Source organism: Prenolepis imparis, unplaced genomic scaffold, assembly GCF_030444845.1.
Source record: "Prenolepis imparis isolate NDT839.2.m4 unplaced genomic scaffold, iyPreImpa1.0 SCAF_15, whole genome shotgun sequence".
NCBI classification, from domain to species: Eukaryota; Metazoa; Arthropoda; class Insecta; order Hymenoptera; family Formicidae; genus Prenolepis; species Prenolepis imparis.
The window spans coordinates 4,847,569-4,868,601 of record NW_028141173.1 but is presented as its reverse complement, the minus strand read 5'-3'; the positions used below and the strand labels follow the sequence as shown (position 1 = coordinate 4,868,601).

Genomic DNA, 21,033 nt, shown 5'->3' with positions numbered 1-21,033 from the left:
GAAAATTATTTAAATAAATGGCTGTCTTTTTATTATAATTCTCGAACAATAGAGAGTGTCTGATTAGAATTCAATTACATACTTTATTTATAAACACACGCTGCGTAAGATTTACTTAAAAGCCATATAATTCAATGAACTTTACAATTTAATAAAAAAGATTATCGATATTGCGTTAACAGATAACAGATCGTTAAATCTGGAGTACTATTTTTCATTTACCTAGAAAAATTTTAATGGGACAAATAGAAACACTAACAAATTCCTCGACAGGATCAAATGTTTGTTTTAACAGCATATAGCGATATGTAAACGAATAGAAAAGCTCAACATTAGAATAATCCGCAAACTCGCCGGCTTAGAATCTTGTAGAATGTACTGCAATGCGGATTTTCGGATGGGACGTGCAAATTCATGAAAACGATCGAGAGAGAGAAACGCGCGTAAAAAAAAGGTGCATTAAACGCGAGCTCGAACTGTGCACGAGCCGAAATGCCCTCCTATTCGGAAAATCTACGAGGTTTCGAAACTTCGGTTTCACCCCCGAAATACAGGAGGAATGAATTTTATTTTATTTACACCGAGCTGCGGAATCGCGCGGCCGCGAATTCGCGGCCAATTATCCCGGCACAAATAACACATCGTTTTTATTCGCGATTTAAAACTTTGTCGCTGCCCTCGAAGGCTCACTTTCAAGCCAATTTGGCTCTGTTGATCCTCGAAATAAAAAAAGAATGCGTTCTTGAGGATGTAAAACGGGATAATAATGCAGAGTATGCAGAAATCGCAGAGATAAACGAGATAGAAAATTATCCTCGCGCGGCTGCACAGATATAATAGATTTACATAGATGAAAAAGTGATACCAATCACGTTTAAGCGATTTGTAAGTCTTAAAAATTCGTGAGTTTATCACGCGATTTATTTATATAGCGAGAAGTTTCAGAAGACGGATCTTGAATTATTTTACACATCGAACGGATTCTATATTCACACTTCTGAGCCCCGCGCATATTTTATCGCGCTAATAAAAATATGGGCGCGTATGCAAAATAATAATAAAATAATAAATATCATATATATAGTGTATCAGAGTGTATATATAAATATAATAAATAAAAATTGCCTGTATATAAACCGCGATTTTCTCGTAATATTATCCCCCGCGCGCGCTGCGAGATGTGGAGATGTCAGTCGGCGAATCGTTAAATCGCAGGCGCGCCGACAGGCTCTTATTGTTAAAAATCCCTGGCAACAAAGCCGTCGGCGTAATCGATAACTGGTGCGGATAACGAGACTCCGCGTTTCGCGTCTCTCCCCGACATCGACGCGGGAAATGCATCGACGTAACAATGCAACACGGTTTATACCTTCGGACATGCAACAACAACAGCCGCGAACAATAACGCGGGAAGATGGTTTTCAATTAAGCCCTAATATATAAATCGAATAAAATAATTAATTAGACTCTAAATTATAAATTGTTAAAAAGCTATGAAAATGTCAAAATACGCGTTTATTGAAATAAATATAAATTCAGGTATGAAAAGGGCAAAATTATTTTTAAATTCCTCTATACTTATTTTATTTCTTTACTTTCTTTCTATACTTATTTTATTCTACATATTTACAAAATAAATATAGAGGAATTTAAAAATAATTTTGTTGCACCTAATATTTGTGTCTGGCTTTAATTTTTTTCATACCTGAATTTATATTTATATATCAGTGCTTTTTCGATTTATTATTTAAAAATAAGTATTTTTAATCAAAACACAATGCAATTAAATGTGTATTGGATCGAAAATAACGAGATATTTCAGCGCAAAAATATTGTATTTCCCATCTTCTTTTCTTTCCTCAAAATGTATAAAATTTCACGGGAAACTTTGAATTCCCCGAATCTAGCTCCGAAATAATGGGCTAGTGATATCTAATGGGTTTAAAAGAATCATAGTCACACGTACATATACAGACAAAGAAAAGACATCCGAGGAAAAAGTTACGTTCCTATAAATTATGCACGAGATTCGTGCAATCTTTGCGAAAATCTAGAATCTAGGATATCCTCCGCAGGAGGAGACATACGTTACATTTCGGTCGCGACTTTAATTCGTATAAGAGAGGAAGCAGGAAGGGGGATTCGTGATTGATTTCCCATTCCAATTGGCAATTTTGTTTTGTTCGGTGCCGAGAGGAGGACGAGTTGATCTAAGAGGTCCATTACGGTTCGCGGATTGTCGTCGCTTTGTCTTCCGGATATTTTCGCGCTTAATTAAAAACCACTCGACGGAACTCTGGAGATTCTCGTTAGACTTTGCGCACACGGTTTCAGAATGACAAGATCCTGTTGTCGCACGGAAGAGAAAAGAACTTTACCGAAACTTTATCCCGCCGCGGCGAGAAAGAGAGGAAAAAAAACGGATTTTTCGAGAAAACTTCTATTTGACAGATAATATCTGATATTATCGCGAGCTCTAATAAATAATCTTTGAATGTCGATATTTTGACACAGCCTAGGTTCTCACAATGTCTGCAATAAAATTAACAATTATTTATCAAAAACTTTTAAGAGATCCGGATTTTTCTAGCATTACATTTTATTTTTTTTTTAAGTCTAATTGTATTATATTATTTTACTTTTGTATTATATTTTAATTTTATTATAATTTTTGAAATAATAAAATTTTATGCTTTCTCTTTGAATTATGACAAACGTGGCAATCTTTTAAATACTGTCATTTAATCCGAAAATTTTTCTGTTGTTCTTAAATGCTATGAATTATGTAAAATTTTCATGCAACATTATTTTGTTCTATTCCTTATCGGAAGGTTTCGCGCCGTAATCGACAAATCGGGAAGTCCTATACACGATCGCCGGAATTTATCGAAGTATTCGGACGGGCGATCTCCCGGGAGATCGCAGCCTGGGTTTCTCGATAGGATGCGAATTTCCTCGCCATCACAATACAGCAGTTGCATTTCCATTTCCACGTGTCGCGGGCAGACGCGGAGACCTTATACCCCGTTTTCGGCATCGCGACGTTCCTCCTCTTCCTGAGTGTCGGTCAAATATCCTCCCCGGAGATTTTCCTGCTCCATCCCGTATAATGTATCTCGAAACAAATCTCCGCGGAATTGTTCCCATAAACTACTGTAAGACTCGTCGGTGAAAATCACTTTACTTCGCGGCAAGGAAGGAGTCGGAACGATGTGTCAGCTGACGGTTGACCGTGCGATTTACGTCGCCCCGTATAAATTCGCGTATATATTCTTCGCCAGAGTGGAATTCCGTGTCCCGACGAAATTTCGCGTGACGGAAAAAATTTTTTTTATATCTAGGATTTTCCACGTTTCTTGTAATTATGACGTAAGAAGAAGCCAGCGCGCTCTAATCCGAAAGAAACTTACGGTGTGTCTAGAATTTCCAGCCAGATTATTATATATACATATCCTCGAGCTCCGTAAATTATGTACACTATACATTTTGTGCATAAAACTATATTTTCGTGCTTTATTATATCACGGTAAACGAGCGTAGAAGATACTCCATCAAGCGACTTGAAATTTTACCAAAAAAAGCAATCAAATTTTATTTTTTATATAATTAATCTTTAGCGATGGAAATAACCCGGAGAAAAATTTTATCCCCAAATAGAAATTCATCCTCCTTCTCCTATTTTATTTCTTCACTTTTTGTAATTAAATAATATTTTATGCTAAGCAAGGCTTTAATTATCCGATGGAGTTAATCATAATATACAAATCCAAATTTATTATCCCACATATGTAGTAATCAAATTGTCCTGAAAATCCACAATTCTCAATATTTAGAAGCTTAACGTTCGAGCTTTCAGCACAAATTTCACCGAGAATTGTCCAATTTCGTAAAAGCATATTATATCGCACTGTAGTAAGTAATTAGATTATTTCAATCATATTAATATCCATATACGAGGGATTCTATGATACTTAATTAATTAGTATATGTATTCGTACATGATTCAAATCTCGTTTCACGAAAATTTTTCCTTTTTTTTTTATGTTCGAAGATAATTTTCACATTTTTTTCTGATATATCAATCATTATAGACGATGCAGCGTAATCGGATATTAAAATTTCGCCAATTTTGCCTCTCGAGAAATTTATTTAATCCTCGACCAACCCTTCCGATGTAGAAACACGAGCACGCTCGACTTAATACAGGGTGCAATATATCACATTCCTTATTCAGATGTAGGAGGAATATCTGCTGCGACACGCATAATCATACTAATTATAGTGATTTAACGCACGCGTTATTAAACTCGCCTGTTCAAGGAAAACGGTCCTTAATATTAACGCGATAGGAGGCTGTATATCACTGACAAGCCTGAATCCTCGGAATTCCCTATCAATCTTCTTCTAATGCGAAATATTCCTGCACAAGAATTCCCTTCACGGTAAATTTGCAATTTTCAGTCATATTTTTAAATCTACAATCTATATATCTGCATGATTTTTTAATCTTTAATCTCAGCAACTTTCAGCAAATGTATGATATCAAGTATTTTTTGATGTATTGAACGTATATGAACACAAGATGCATTTATCAATTTAAATAATTTTTTTACAAATCTTTACATTTCTATCTTTTTCACTTTTCTTTATCTGACATATTAATATCTCTAATTATATATATATATATATATATATATATATATATATATATATATATAATACTCATGATCTATACTTTACATTAATGGAATTAGAATATATTTGTATTTATTTTTATTTCTATTTATTTATTTTTATTTATTTTATAGTGTTGATGTTTGTTTATTATATAATTAAATGCATGTGTCAGCAATTTACAATTATATCCCTCCCGATATATTTAATGGCGTTTGCGAACTCGTTAGCAAAAGCTCCGAACCAATTCGATCCGACATTAAGGCGAATTAATATCCTTCCCTCTTCGTACCTTTTAGTTCCGGTCAGAACGTTATCTCGCTTGCTGGACCTTATCTCGTCTGCCAGCATTCTGGCTGCGGTAATAGAACCCGTAAACGCATCTGACTTAATGTGCGAATGCGATATATCTAGACTACGAGGCGCACGCGAAATGCAGTACTGCAATACTGTTCTACTGGTGGCCGAAACCGGAAGCGTCGTGGGAGTACGCGAAAATGCACACAAGCGCAATGTATAAAGGTTGCTACAGAGAGTCTCGTTAAAACCGTCCAATATATATATATATATATATATATATATATATATAATTTCATAAATAAAAGAAAAAAAATATATATAATAAATATATTAAATTTAATACGTTTAATAATATATTTTAATAAATATATATTTAATAATATATTTTAATAAATTATAAATTTTATAATAAATATATTTATTATATATATATTTATATATGTATATTTAAAGATATGATAATTTTCACAAATGAAGGAGAGAGAAAAATAAAAAGTGAAATTTATTATACTCCTCCTTTATAAATATGCCTCAGTTTTTTAGATTTATAGAATTGTTGTTTCTCCAATTTCACTCTATGCAATATATATTCCTTATTTCTACTATTCGCACTGGAATAATAAAGCGATTGTTCCCTCCTTTTTTTCCTCTATTGCCCCTATTGTTCCCTTTTTATATCTTCTTCGATTTCTACGAAAACAAGCGCTGTGTGTTGACGTTGCTCGAAATCGAGACTAAGAAAAAAGATCTAGAGAAGGCTCCCGCTGAATTTATTTTTCTCTCCTCTTGAGTTCGAATCGGATAACAATAAGGCCGCGATTACGACCGACGAAGATTTATCTACGTCAGAAGTTATGACAGAACGGGATTTCTCCGTTTCTAATAAACTCTTTTTTCTCTCCCCCAGCTATATCGCGTCGATGTAAAACGTCATTATTAATAATCTGTCTTGTCAAAACAAAAATAATGTAAAATTATTTCGATATATTTAATATTCGACGAATATCATTGCCGATTCTCCGCGATTGATTACCAATATATTACTCATAACAGATATATCGATAATTAGTAGATTCAAACGCGTATTTAATGATTAAATCAATACTAGAAAAAATTGATTCCTCGATCCAATTAATTTAATAATTTCATTTCATTTCATTTCATTCCCACTATATATTTTTACTGTAATGTACAATTTTAATTATAATTTTAATTTTAGTTCAATCTTTCGTTGCAATATTTTATCTCAAATTTAAAACTAAAAGTAAAAATTTTTGCGCTAGTCTTCTCATGAGCATCTCACGTAAATCCGTCTTTACGTACCGACAGGAGACAAGGCCGCAATTAGAGGGTTGTGTTCGTGTCGGAGGAATGCCACCCCGATCTCGGAACATGTAACGCATCCGCTCGTACACGCTCTTTCGAGGTGCGGTAAATTCTTTTTTTTTTCTCTCTCTCCGCCTTTTGCATGTACACGACACTGATATACTACTCGCGCTACTAGGGTCGTTCCCGGCGTTAAACGAGCTTCATTCCGTTCGCGGTCGCGAAATTTAGTACCTTGTAGAAAAACCACTGACTTCAGTAACCTCTCCCTTTTCCCGTTTTCGCACGTAAAAAAATAATTGCTGCCAATTTTTCTAACTTTTATCCATTATTCGACTTGTGTCAATTATAATAGCTCTTAGAATTTTAGAAAAATCCAAAAGGTTATATTTTATATATTTTATAAATATTGCTCGGGTGTTATTTTTCTGTAGATAATAATAATGAGAAGCTAAAAAAAATATATTTATACATGCATTTTTTTATCAAAAGCAGAGAAAAATCTCGAAATTATTTGTTACAGTGTATATCATAATATTTGATTTTATTTAAATTTTTTAAAATAGAAATTATAAAAAGAAATTTCTTTCGTATCACGTATGTTCAGAATTACATTCAGTTGCAATTTTCTCTACTTTGATGGATCAAGCGCGTAGAGAGATGAATATCCTACCATAATATTTAACTACTTCTCATAAAATGTGAAGCCGAGTATTGATTTGGATCACGATGAATAACATTTGAAAATATTCCCACGTTTCTGCTACGTTTTTCAGAATGAAAAAATTTGCGGGATGCTTTGCAAGCCGCAAAAACCTCAAAGGATTAAAAGCCAGGATTTTTGCAATGACAACCATCGCGACGAATAAACATTTGACTTAAAAGATTCTCGTTTTCGCTTGAATTTTTTTCGGCACAAAAAAATATTTTCTCTCTCTCTACCTCTAATTACGATGATGACGAAAAAAGCGTATCTTTGTGGGTTCAGCAAATCCTTCTTTCATCCAGAGACGAGGAAACGAAAATACGTTTGTTTCTTCGTCGTTGAATGAATCGAGGAGATTGTTCTCGTTAGCTTCTTTCAAAACGAAGGTACGATGTAATACAAGCTTTTCGTTTCCGCCGGAAAAATGTAACGAAATTTATTTTTCTCAGTGAGTAATAATCCTGGTTTTTTTTCGGACTAATGGTCTGCACGTGATATTCCCCAAACATTCCTTGTTATTCATTGTGATTATAAGGCCAGTAATTAATAATCTCTAGTTTATCTCTAGTTTCACGATATGCTTAATAAAGGTCACAAAGAATATTTAAATGTCTCTGAGGAGAGAAATTATTATTCAAAATCCTAGAAAATTTATATTATATATATAAAAATTATTATCTTTTATAAAACTTCAAATAATTATTCCATCCGAGAAAAGATGAAAAAATTGATTGTAAAAAGAATTATTTAATATTAAAATTTAAAAATAAATATTGTATAGATTTTTTAAAACACGTGATATATTTCATACGCAAAGGGCGAAATTCATTTCAAAGAGAAACAATGGCATCACGACGATTAAATTCGTCAATTGTAGGGAGGTAATTAACAAAATTTATAGATACGTATATCTCATTTTTAACCGAGCCTAATTACAAATTTTAATTAATCCGTCTCAATAATACGGACGATTATAAAACACAGCACAGCGGCACAGAGAAATGATCAATGATATTCTGTTAATCTTGTCAAAGCCATTAAACGCAATTTATCGCTAATTGAACGACGCAGAGCGTTGCTGAACAAAATGATGGAGCGCGATGTATCGCGCCCTATATATATTCAAACCCGCGAGAGAATAAATGAAAAACACTTTTAGCGCGAATTCTGTCGCGCGCTGACGTTCCGCGAAAAGTCCACCGTCACCGACACACAATTAAAACTTGGCAACAGGAATGTCGCTAATTTGCACTTTGAGTTTCCGTCGCGACACTTGCTTGCCTCCTTCCTTTTTGCGGCTTGTCTCTCTCCTCCGGCGACGTAATCTCTCCGGAGGACCTCCGCGGAATGCTTTCCCTCCCGTTTGTCGGTAACCGACATCGCGGTTCGCCGAAAGAATTCGCGCGACAATGTTAGGCATCCTCGTATATATATATAGTACATATATAGACGAGAAAGCCCGACGTCCCGAATTTTCCCGGCGAAACGAGACAAAGGACGAGCGAAAAGGGACCCCGCCGGATTCTTTCGCGTCTTCACGCGACAATCCCGGAGCTTAATTAAAGAGGATTTCAGAGCGGAATATGAGACGGAGGAAGTAGACCGACGGAAGCTTTTCCCGAAGCTCTTCGCGGAATCCCCTCTTCCTGCGAGCGAAAAGCATACCGAAATTCACATCTCGGCGGATCCGAGATGAGATTCTCGCACTTCTGTCTGCATTAAAGGGCACGAAAAGGGATACAAATATTTTGTCGGTAAATTTTAGAGGCAATTTTAAGTATAGGAAAAGATCCTGTCAAAATATATGTAGGTCTAACTTCTCTTCTGGCCATATCTCGATATTAATTCAGATTTGATGGCATTTTTCATTTGGAATTATTTTTAGAATAGTATCTTTCTTAATTACCTATGTTATTTACAATTTCGCGTTCGCGAATCGTGTGTTATCATGCTTCAGATTGTAATTCAAAAAATTGTATATAGTAAGAGTGCAATAATAATGGTGCACTTAACTTTCTCGTATATGGCTTTTTGGAATATTATTTTTGCAGAAAGCTGTTTTTATATAAATATACGAAAATATATACTACCTCGCAATAAACATATAAATGTAAAAAACAAAGCATGTAAACTGCCTACCTGTACTCCTCCAGCTCCTACGATGAACAAAAGTTGGACCATGAAGAGAGCTGCCAATAGATTCATCAAAGTCGTGCCGGCCAGGCTCCTCAAGTCGGAGAAGAGGCTGTAACATAAATCCATCCATCAACTGATTAGCGAAAAGAAAAGAAAAAAATTCAAAATATAATTTTTACACAAAGCTTGTATAAATTGAGAAAAACGATTTGCGTTTCACCTCGGATTACAAAGTGACTTATCACTCGTGAAAAATTACTGTGGTAAAAATAACTGAAGGGAAAAAAACACGTGGCGCGTGAAATATATCTCGAATTCTTTTGTGCGGATTCAATAATAAATGATCGTAAATAATCGAACGGTTGCCCGAGAGCGCGCTGTATTATTCTCGCTAGAATGATAACGTAATATAACGGTGCGGTCGGGGATGAGAGGGTAAACGTAATACATTATGTTCGCGCGAGAACACTCGTTCACGAGAGAAATATCGCGATATCAAGTCAAATGCTCAGCGGATTTCGTAACAGCCATCTTTTATAAGAGAAATAAGCTTAATAATCGCCAACATTTTGCCAGCGAAAAGATACTACAATTATATATTATATAACCGTATATTAATCCAAAGAAACTCGCGATTTAATCTCGGAAAATTTGGTGGCATTTATGATAAAATCACGAGGTATGAAAAATTTGTGTTTTAAATTTAAATATTTCGAATTTTTTCAAATTTCCAACAATGCAATAATAATATATTAATGATAATGAATTAAATATTCCCGTTGAAATATATAAAGTATTGTCAAAAAAATTAGAAAAAATCAGATCTGGAAACAATTATAGAAAAACATCAACAGAGTCATCATCATTATATCGTTCAGATTTTTATTTTCTCTATTGATTGATCGAATAATGCTAGGTTTATAAAAAAAATTGTGTTTTAAGTTTAAGTACTTCGAATCTTTCCAAATCTCTAATAATGTAACAATAATAATAATGACAATATATTAATGATAATTCAAAATGTCAAAAATAAGAAAAATTAAATCTAAAAACAACTACACTTATAGTTCTATCAAATTTATATTTTCTCTAATTGATTGACGTCAGGTTTATATATTTTCATCTTTCTCAAGAAGGCACGTCAAGAATGCTGTTCTAATTAATGCACAAGTTTAAAGCCATGTCGCTCCTTTATTTATCGTAAGCGAGACGCGACGAAAGCCGTGGGCGCTCTTAAATTATGGATTTGCCCTGCATTCCGGTTGCCTACAATTAAGCGTCGCGAAACCATTCGTGCAATCGTCCTCGTGAATATATAAATTCGCCCGTTCCGTGAATAATTCATAAATCGTTCTCGAACGACTTCTCTCGCAGCGTGAGATGGCGGCCGTCCTCCTCCACATCAAGGCGAAGATAAAAAGGGACGACCGCGATAGAGAAAAGTTATACACGAACGAAAGAGCTATTTCGTTTCCATCTCAAAGATGAGGCAAAGGCGAGGCGTCAAAGAACGGCCACCGCGGAAAAATGTGATTAATAATAGAGCGGAACAAAGGCAAGAACAGAGATTCTTGAAAAATCGCCGGTAAAAATTATCGGTTAAAGTGCACGCAATTTCTACCCAAACCAACGTGACAGTTCGATATCTCGGAAAATATTGAAAAAAAAAGAAAGGAAGAAAAGAAAGACATATATTTCAAGAGAAAAAGTTGTAAGCTTCTTAAAGAGATCCTTGAAAAGAATTGCCATCATTTCGATACTGATTCCGAGATTTGTTATAAATGCGTAAACTCTGTACAATTATATATCGACGCTTCGATTTGAGAGCTCTATAAATGCAACGATTTTACGAAAATTGTGTAATTACGCGAATGACTGCGTACTCATTATTATATATATCCCATGAAATTTTTAGTCATAAGTTCGATCGCGAGAGCGAGTTCAATAAATTAATATTAATTAGTTCTATAATAAACGCTTGATTAATATTTTTATCGAGGATAAATTCGCGTGTGAATTATCTAATAGCTTCAGGGATTTATCAATTCTACTGTATACATATTGTATATATGTATATTGTATATATACACATATAACACTATATAATATATATTATATGTATGTATATATTACATATACATTGTTACCATAGGGAAGATGTATATGAATCAGTTAGCGCATCCGTTCTTTTTTGAAATATACAACGAAATATAGACGTAACACATAAATTTACATTAATATGACGAGAAATGTACAGATCTCGCGAATTTGTTTGATTTATTCGCCATTTGCATGGAATCGATATTCCGCTTATGCGAGGAAACATCGGTATGCATTTTTCTAGGTCATCCGATAGAAGCTAGGGGGATAAAACCACATTGTGTATACGTGTATGTATGTGTGCATTTGTGTGTGTGTGTGTGTATATCTAGTACAACGCAATGAAAGAATAACCCCTCCACGCGCGATCCGTTCTTTCTTTATTAAAATTCTTTAACCGAGGGAAGTCAGATCCGTGGAATTCATATTGAAATCGCGGTCTTCGAATCTGTCGTTTTCGCGGCTTCGTATCACAATTGCTCTCTCGTATTTTTCCACGTGACATTTATACGTGCAAAGCCAGCGACGATAAATAAATAAAAAAAACATGAAACGATATGAACAACGGGAGAAAGACAACTAATAATTGAGTGAAAATAATAACAAACTCAATAAAAAAATGATAGTTATATATTGCAGAGTTAAAAAAAATTGACGAAAAAATATAATATATTAAAAAATATATAAAAAATATATTTAAAAAAATATATTATAAAATATATTTAAAAAAATATATTATAAAATATAATATATTAAAAAATATAATAAATTAAAGCAAAACATGTATGACAAGAGTAATATCAATTACGATGTGATATTAGTTATAAAATGAGTAAAATTCGTGCTCTATCAATGCGTTCGTTGAAAATAAATTAAGGACAGGAGCATTAACAGCCATTCCATTAGTAATTACTAATCACATTTAGTATTATCACTATGTTTAATGTTACAATTATACACGATTGAGTGGATTTAATAACATGGGGATATAATATCAATGAGATACTACAAATGTACGGGGAGACTAGAGGCGGTTTTGACCGAAACGGCAATGAAAAGCGTAATGATCCGTTTCCTCCCGGACCTTTTCGCAAATGTCGGGTGCTTTTTTGCCCCTCTGCGTCCGGCATTGAAAGTTTTATCTTTATATGAATTATTCACGAAGGTGGACGCGAAACGAGAGATCGCGCGTAGAATTCTCTAGAGAACTGAAGACAGCCGAAAATTTCATCTCTCTCCGTAAATTTGTGTCCCAGACCTTATAACCGCTCCTTTTTTTCTTGTCCTCTAACGAGAGTCATCTAACTATATTCAATTATCTCACCTACGTATATTATAGCGTTTTTCACTGGGAGAACTAGTGCGCACTGACAATGAGTGCACATAAAGGTTATCACACACAATTTCACAATGATATAAGTAATTAAAAAAGTAAAATAATTCATAGTAAGAGCTATTATTATTGTTCAATATGAGTAATGATAATAATAGCTTTTACTATTAATTATTTTACTTTTTTAATTACTTATATCATTGTGAAATTGTATGTGATAACCTTTATGTGCACTCAGTGCGCACTAGTTCTCCCAGTGAAAAACGCTATTAATTATCCGATTAAGGTTCCATCGTCCATTCATGTTACCCCCTATCAATCGCAAATTTAATTTCAAAGTTTAGAAGAAATTACGTTTCGAGCAAAATGTCATTATTTGAATTATCAACATTCGCGAGATGACAGCATCAGTTTTTCCCAAGTTTGTATTTATTTTAACTTATTTATTTTAATTTATTTTAATTTAATTTACTTTAATTTAATCTCGTATATTAAATAAAATACGCATGTGTGTTAAATAAATGTAACTATTAATTTTTGCTTTTACTATAATGTACGCGAATAATTCAACGAGTAAAAATTCTATATACGCACGAAAAATAAAAATTAAGTACAAAATTTAACCATCTATTTTTTTATTGCATGTATTTTTCAATTTTTTGTCTGTGTGAATTTGAAGAGGGTGTAAATTACATTTCTCGGTCTTAAATCATACGCGAATAGACATGACGATGTTTAAAGAATATCACGGGATATCTACCGAGCTGTATCTCGAAAGGTGCGCAATAAACGTCCGAGCTCTCTTACGGTTGATATCTGAAGGACGACGGTACCATTAAGGACGTAGTCTGCTGATAAGCGGTGACGTCGCGTCGCGATTTATCAAGACTCTTGACAGGCCACGATCGGAACCTACGGAAATTTCGCGTCTTTCGTTAAAACCTACCTCGAACGTGTACGAGCTTATAATCTTAATCCTAAATCTTAATCGTGTTCACCTCTCTCGACTTTTAATCCCGTATTGCGCGATATAATTGTATAACTCGCGCATAAATGTCTCGACAACTAAATCTAAAAGTTTCTAAAACTTTGCTCGAGGCCACAATTCCTGTTACGGCGAAATCTTCTTTCAATTATCCCAATGTCGTCGTTTGCCGATACAGGTGAAACTCGATTAGCCTCCTGTGTGTAACCTAATTTTCCCTTTAGAATATTATATTTATCTCTATTGTTACTTGCAAATTTAATTTTGCAGACACCGAGTTTTCATTACGGTAGCAACATCAGCTTCGAGAAACTAAATCGGACTTGTACACGACACCTTTGCGTCCGAAATTTCTTGTAAAAGAGGGAGCGCGACCTCTCGAAGGTTAAACCACAGATCTCGACTCGCGCGAAACTTTCTTCTCCCCTGTCTGACGTTTTTCCCCACAACTAATTATATATATTTCTCGCCTCCGGCTTGATATACGAGCTCGTATCTAAGGTCTAAAATTACTAACTCGATAACAAATATTTGTGCCCGCAATATAATTTTGATAAATTTATTAATGGTCTCTCTGCCCCGCCATTTGTTTCTTCGTCGTGCAATGGTAACTTTAAGATCGAGAAATATTTCGAGAAATCGAGAAATTAATACAAAGCGCATGAAAAAATACATGAGCGCTTTCCGCAAATTTACATCTCGTCAACAACTCTATCAAATAGCTAAAGTTAAAAACTAACGAGGCAGCTATCGCAAGTATTATCGGATATCGATAGCAACAACCGCTGTAATCACATATTCAAGACAGTTCGATCAGATTTTCGATAAAGAGCACCGCCAGCGGAATTCAAGAGATCGTCAGCTTGAATTACCTCGTCTTCACGAGGTTGGGTTTAAATCAAAATGTCAGTTTGTCGATAGAAATTGTCTGCACGTCAAACTAGACTCTCTCTCTCTCTCTCTTGACGGGGGTGATATAAAATTAAGAGGACCTTGAAACTTTGCTACAAATTTTTGAGAAATCAAATACAATTCCTTATATCGGCGCTTTTTAAATAACATCTATTATATATATTTTTATTAATATTATATTTATATATAGAGTATTAGATAATAATCGCTCTACTCATCGCGTGCAGATATATACTTTGTGCACAAAATATTAAATTATACATTTTTAGGTATAGATTAATTATTTATTAGATTTATTAGACGATTAATGTATAAATATCATAAATATTTAATATAAATATATATATATATATTTTTATTATATATATTTAATATTTATATGTATATGTACAATATTTATATATTTATAGAATTTTATTTATGATAGAGAAAGAAAGAGAGGAGATAAAATAAAAAAAAAATATTATAAAATATATATTCATATATATCAAGTGTTGTATAAAGCTTTCTTTGGTATATGTGCGTGTGTGACTCTATGATTCACTGGCATAATTTAATATTTTTATCAGTCTCTCCCACGTTCTTCCAGTTCATTTTATTTCTCTGTAAAATTCACAAGAGAAGCTCGCGTACAACGACGTTGTTTTGACGTCACAGTCGCTGTTAATGGCGGGACAATCGTCGCGACGTTTTTATAGTCGAGGAGGATCGTAAAGGAGCAAGTCGTGGGCGAAATTTTCGCGAAGAAACAGAAGAGAATTCCCCAAAATGGGCAAAAAAAAGAGCCATCTCATCGAACGAACGAGAGCTTTCTAAGTCGATGAGATCCTCTTCGACTTAACGCTACCTTCTAAATCACACTCACGGAAAGTCCGTTACGCCTCCTCGAAGTTTGTCGGCGCGAAACTTTCGAGCTTGTTAGCGCGAATCCTTTCGCAACCTCCTTCGTAACAAAACCTACGTGCCCGATAGTAAGAACACAGGAATTATGCAAATAATATTTCATTTCGATATCCATGGATTATGGATTTATACATCCGGAGATAATATTTCAGGAGACAGAGTTGAATTATTATTTAATTTCGTGATTATTTACAAGCGTTGTATATATTCTATTAAACCGTATTATAATATGTTTGATTATATCACCAAATTATTTCAATCAAATTCTAAATTAAAAATTTCTTCTCTAACTTTTAATTATATTTCAATTTCAATTCTAATTTTTGTGATATTTAATTATTAATTTTTGTCAACTGAAAGAGATTGCTGTCACATTCGTATCATCAGAAAGAGCGAAAGCTGCCAAACCAAATTTTAATTCAAAAGTTTATTCTCTTATTTTTAATTATATTTTAATTTTAATTCTAACTGGTGAAATTTAATTAATAATTGATTGTTATCGACTAAAAGAGATTGCTACCCCACATTCGCATCATCAGTCTTTAATATCTCTTCACATCCACGCGATTTGCAATTTTTAACAAACAACAGTGTCGTGGTCGCACACAGCTGGATTTCTGGTGCACTGTTATTTCGCGTCACCACCAACGTGGTGAACCTGGATGCGATGAATCGAATTTTGCAGAACGTTTGTTTTTTATCACGCGAGACAGATTTGCAATGGAAATCTCGAGGGTCTCCCGATGTTTGAAATGGCGCGATCGTCGGGAAATCTACTTTCAATCCGAGTACGCTTTTTCATCGAAGTGCGCGAATGCGCGAAACGTGAGGTTCGTCTTCTTTGATCACGGAATTAAGTAAGAGCAGGGCGCGAAAAAAAAAGATTGGAGTAATAATGCATTCTCGAATAAGCGCCTAGTGTACATAAATAAATATTAAACGTAACGACCGAACGAGGGAAACCTTAAAACGTTCGGGAACGTGATTTATTTCTCTCTTTTCGAGAGAATCAAAAAACTACTACTGTAAAAAAAAAAAAAAAAAAAAATATCGCAGCAATGAGAGAAGTGCAATGTACAAAAACAGCGGAAATAACTCTCAACAATGATGTAAGACGTGACAGAGAAAGACTTGAAAATTATATATTAAAATTAAATCCTCCTTCGCATCCGTGCAAAAAAATGCATCAACACTACACAATTCAGTTTAAATTATAATTTAAACTTTCCGACTCGCATAGAGGGAATAAAATGTGGCGCTGTAGTGCTGAAAGTTACATTATTTTTCCAACGGCTCTGTGAGTACCATCGGGCCGGAAAGAACGCAGCGCAGTCGTTGCTGCAGTTAAACTTTATTTCCCCGTTGGGTTATTGAAAATTTACGGTCGCGCGAAAGTTACTCGAAAATGCGCACTCGAATAGCGTGGGTTTCAAATCTTACCAACAGATTTCGCAAATAGCAATGCGCTCTGCGTCTCCATTTATCTAATGAATTCTAGCGGATTTTAACAGCGATTTTTTTTAATCAAAAATTGTCATTTAAAATGACAATATTTTCATTAAATGTGTTATATAAATATTAATAATATATAATTTTTGACATATTGAATGGCAGCTGTGATTTCTTATCTCAATCAGTTCTTTTTAGTCATGTATGTAAATTTACATTTCACATATAGCGTGACTTGTGGAACAAATGACAATTTAACCCTTCGTTTAGTGAAATCAAATCTAAAAAAATATCGTAAAAAATTTCCTATCACACATTTACGATTAAATATATAAAAATATATTTATCGCTAAGATGTAATTAAAATATTTATAAAATCTTTTCAATTCTTTGTGAGTCAAATTAAATTGTTTTAATTCGCAGTATTTTTTTTTTTTAATTAGGAAAAGAATGCTAGAAGAGTTTTGCAATGCTAATGTAATAACAAAGACACATACACAGATTCTATAGGGATTCTAAAGAAAACAGCAATTTTGCTTGAAAGCAAGATTATACTATAGATATAGATAAAGAGTTAAATAACGTGAACATCCCCTTTCGTATTTTCGCAGTTGGATTGTTTCGCAATTTCGGCCATGAAATCAATAGAAGCTTTCGAGATACCTATGTATATTGCCACTGCACATTATTTCGCCTGTCGAGTAAAGAAGTATAAATTGCCCTCGGCACGAGCGTCTCATCGTTTCCGGTCCGTAAAATAGGGGAGGGAAAACCGCGGAGAAGCTTTTGAAATTCAAGCCGTCGCTTTCGCGTCCCCGTCTCTTTCGCTCGCATATCACGTTGTCGCTTTATAACCAGCTGACTTCTCATCCCAAGTCGCTTCCTCTCTTTTTGTCTTTCCTTCACCCTAGGTTTTAGGCTGTTTTACGCTCGTATATGTCAATCGCGTATAAAGTCTTATAGTATACACTATATACAGGCCGTATAGCTCTCTTATTTAACAAAATATCATCATTTCCGCGGAACTTTCAGCTCCGAAATGATATTGCATATCTTCGTACAAAGCGCTTTTAATTTAGCAAAACTTTAATCTGTATAATTACAAAGTCATTCAGTTTGAATGCAAAGTTGAATGCGAAAGGTAGGTAGAACATATTCAAGTATGACGTTTAATTAAGAAGTATACATACGTGAAAGAAAACCTTTGAACAGCCTGTATATACTTAATAATCTCGATAAAAAATATCAATTATATCTCAAGAAATTAAACTAATATTAATATTATTATTATCGTAGGAATATATTAAAGGAAAATCACATCGTAGGAATATATTAAAGGAAAATCACAGTTATGCATGTTTATTTCTCTCGAAGCTCGTTGTATCTTCTGTCAGAAACTTACGTGCAGGAAAGGATATCCAATATCGGAAGCACAAAGAATGCAACGCGGAAATGTTACGAGTATGTGCGCGAATCGTGTGATCCGAAAGATAAATATTTCATTTTCGCGAGCGCGAAATACACTTCGCCCTTTTCATACGACGATGCGTAATGTTTGCCGTGATGCTCGCAACAAAGAAAAACTATAACTCACATGGATCAACATGCATTTGTGCAGTTTATAGATAAGATTACTGTGTGAATATAGTTTATGTTCCAACGAAAAACAATCACCGAATTTCTGTCTCTTCAAGAGAGAGAGAGATTATACGTTACTAAAAAAATTATTTAAAAAGTTATTAAAAGAAGAGAAAGAGAGAAAAATTAAAAAAAAGGAAATTTAACAAAGAAACGCGCAATAATAATATAATGTGCATATCGTTAGCACATTATAATTCTTATTCTGTACAATTTTTTGCATAGAATTATATAATATCGTTGAAGTAGTTTTTTTCCCCGTGTAAAGTAAAAGCTCGCTCGAATATATTTGTTAAATTTTTTATATTTTATAAAGTAATGTTATCTTTTTATTTCTCGATCTTTCTTTTCTTTACGAAAAAATCTTTACGAAATAATTACGCATATTAATAAGATATAACGCTTATCATATCATATCGTGTTGAGGATGCCGAAATATTGAGATTCGAATCGAAGTCTCGATATCGGGAAAAACTCCGACTAATCCTCGATGAAAAACCCCCTTTTGACAGCTTAGAAAATTCTGATGCAGCGATCGAATTGACGTTATATAATAAAGACGAAATCTCGATTTCTCTCGGGTCTCACTGTTTTGTAAACGATAAAAACTACGAGGAGAAGTTGAATTGCGTCCGGGGTTCCTTCATGTCAGATGATTATTATTCAAGTGTCTCGAGATTCGCATTGTCTGTCACGTGGGCGTCGTGTCAGAAAATGTGATGAGGTAGTCGAGGAATATTCGAGAAATTGCATTTCTGTCAAGAATCGCATACCTTAAATTTAAAGAAATATAGCATAGTAACATATGACATCGAATAATTCTGTTAACGTGTCATTTATATTGTTCTTTTGTTATTAAAATTCGATATCTGTAAATTTTTAATAACACGACTGTATCTGTTCCCGTAAAAGCAATTATGCTCAACACATGGCTAATATTTCAAAGATTCTATTTTTTTACTATTAATTAATTAAGGCAACATAATTTTATTTTTAATGTAAATAACTGTGATTAAAAACCTAGAATTTTACTTTAATTTCGTGCATAAAAAAATTGTAATGTCATCAATACAAAATCGTCAAACATATATCTAGCAAAAGAAAATTTTAATTAATTTAAAATTTAAAAAGAGTTTTTCAGAAATTTGAAGAAAATAATTTATAACGAAAAAGAGTACGCGGAGTAAACGCAAGTGTTGCAGTGAAAAAATTACAACAAAAAATCAGATACAGTGTAGCGTGTCGTAATTAGAAACTAATTAACTAGTGAAAAAAATGTAAAACAGTGCGCGGATAAAATTATAACGGTATGACGAATAATGCGTGTTGCAATGCATGAGACGCATTTTAGAAAGAACCGTGGCTTTTGTTTCACCGTCGCAATTCTTTTTTGCGTCAAGTTCATTTTTAATCTCACAATTAATGAATGGGAAAAGTATAAAAGAGTAAGCTTTGCGAAATAAATCTATGAAGCTGCAAATGGGCTTCGCGGAAACAATGAAAAATTTCGAGACGCGAGACCAGAGAGATTTCGAATACCGAATCAATTCCAAAACTTTATAATTGTTATTTAATAGTGCTGCATAAATTGCAATAGCGATATTTTTTAATTATTTTTTAAGCATTATTTCATCTAACTTAGTTAAAAAATTATACACGAAATATACATAACAACTTCGCAAATTAATCTTTTTTAAATTAGAGTTTTTAATTAGTTTATAATTAGATTTTTTAATTTGTTTATTTAATTTTTTCTAAAACGAATTTAAGATTCTTCGAGAGAAAACAAAATAATTTTATTATCCGTTATTACGACAAAGCGCGAATATTTTGTTTGTAAGGATAGTATAGTAAAATTTAATAATATAAATTGACTCGCCGGAGAGAGAAAATGGCATGACGTTGCGTTCTCGAATTCGGATATAAAATTTTCCCCGTGACGATAATCGCGGTCGAACTTCTGATAATATAATTCAATTACGTCACGACGCTCTCTCTCTCTCTCTCCCGACGGGATACACCAGGCGGGAATCTAGAGACTTCGTCCGTTAATGGACAGCAACATTTCACGGTTTAATGTCGACTACCATTAAATCCCGTAATATAATTCCCACGTGTTTTGCGTTATCGCTATATCGCCGCTAGCATCCCTGTTTTAAGATTTGCAGAATCCGCTCTGTTTACTCGGCTTTATTAACGCGCGCCCTTATTTATTTAACGCGCCCTGTAGTAACTACTCACTTTTCTCACTTTTAATGAGATCTTTTATATATACGCAAGTCATTCTCTTCGGCAAATTTACTCTAAACGTCTTGAAAAATTGCTTTCTTCATTCAAAGAATTAAAAAGTTTATTATGTCTCCAGTATAATTATGTCTCCAGAAAAATAAACCCTCCCTCTTTTAAATTCGTTTTGCACTTTAAGAGATCTCAGTGGAAAAGACCAACGCCTGATCAGACCTTCCATCCTCCGCGCGAAGAATATAATTGGATTTAAACGAAATTGAATGTAAATATTTTTCGAAACAATTTGAAAGCTCTCATTGATGTAAAACTCATGTCGGATATATT

General features: G+C 33.8%; 1 protein-coding gene across 1 annotated transcript in view; it reads right to left on the bottom strand.

Moving 5' to 3' along the window:
• Positions 1-21,033, bottom strand: part of LOC145945899 (adhesion G protein-coupled receptor E3) — a 79,206-nt gene that overhangs the window by 28,323 nt on the left and 29,850 nt on the right. Inside the window, exon 4 of the mRNA XM_083055152.1 lies at positions 9,146-9,251. Within this exon, the coding sequence (XP_082911278.1) occupies positions 9,146-9,251 (106 nt within the window). The remainder of the gene's footprint in view (positions 1-9,145; positions 9,252-21,033) is intronic.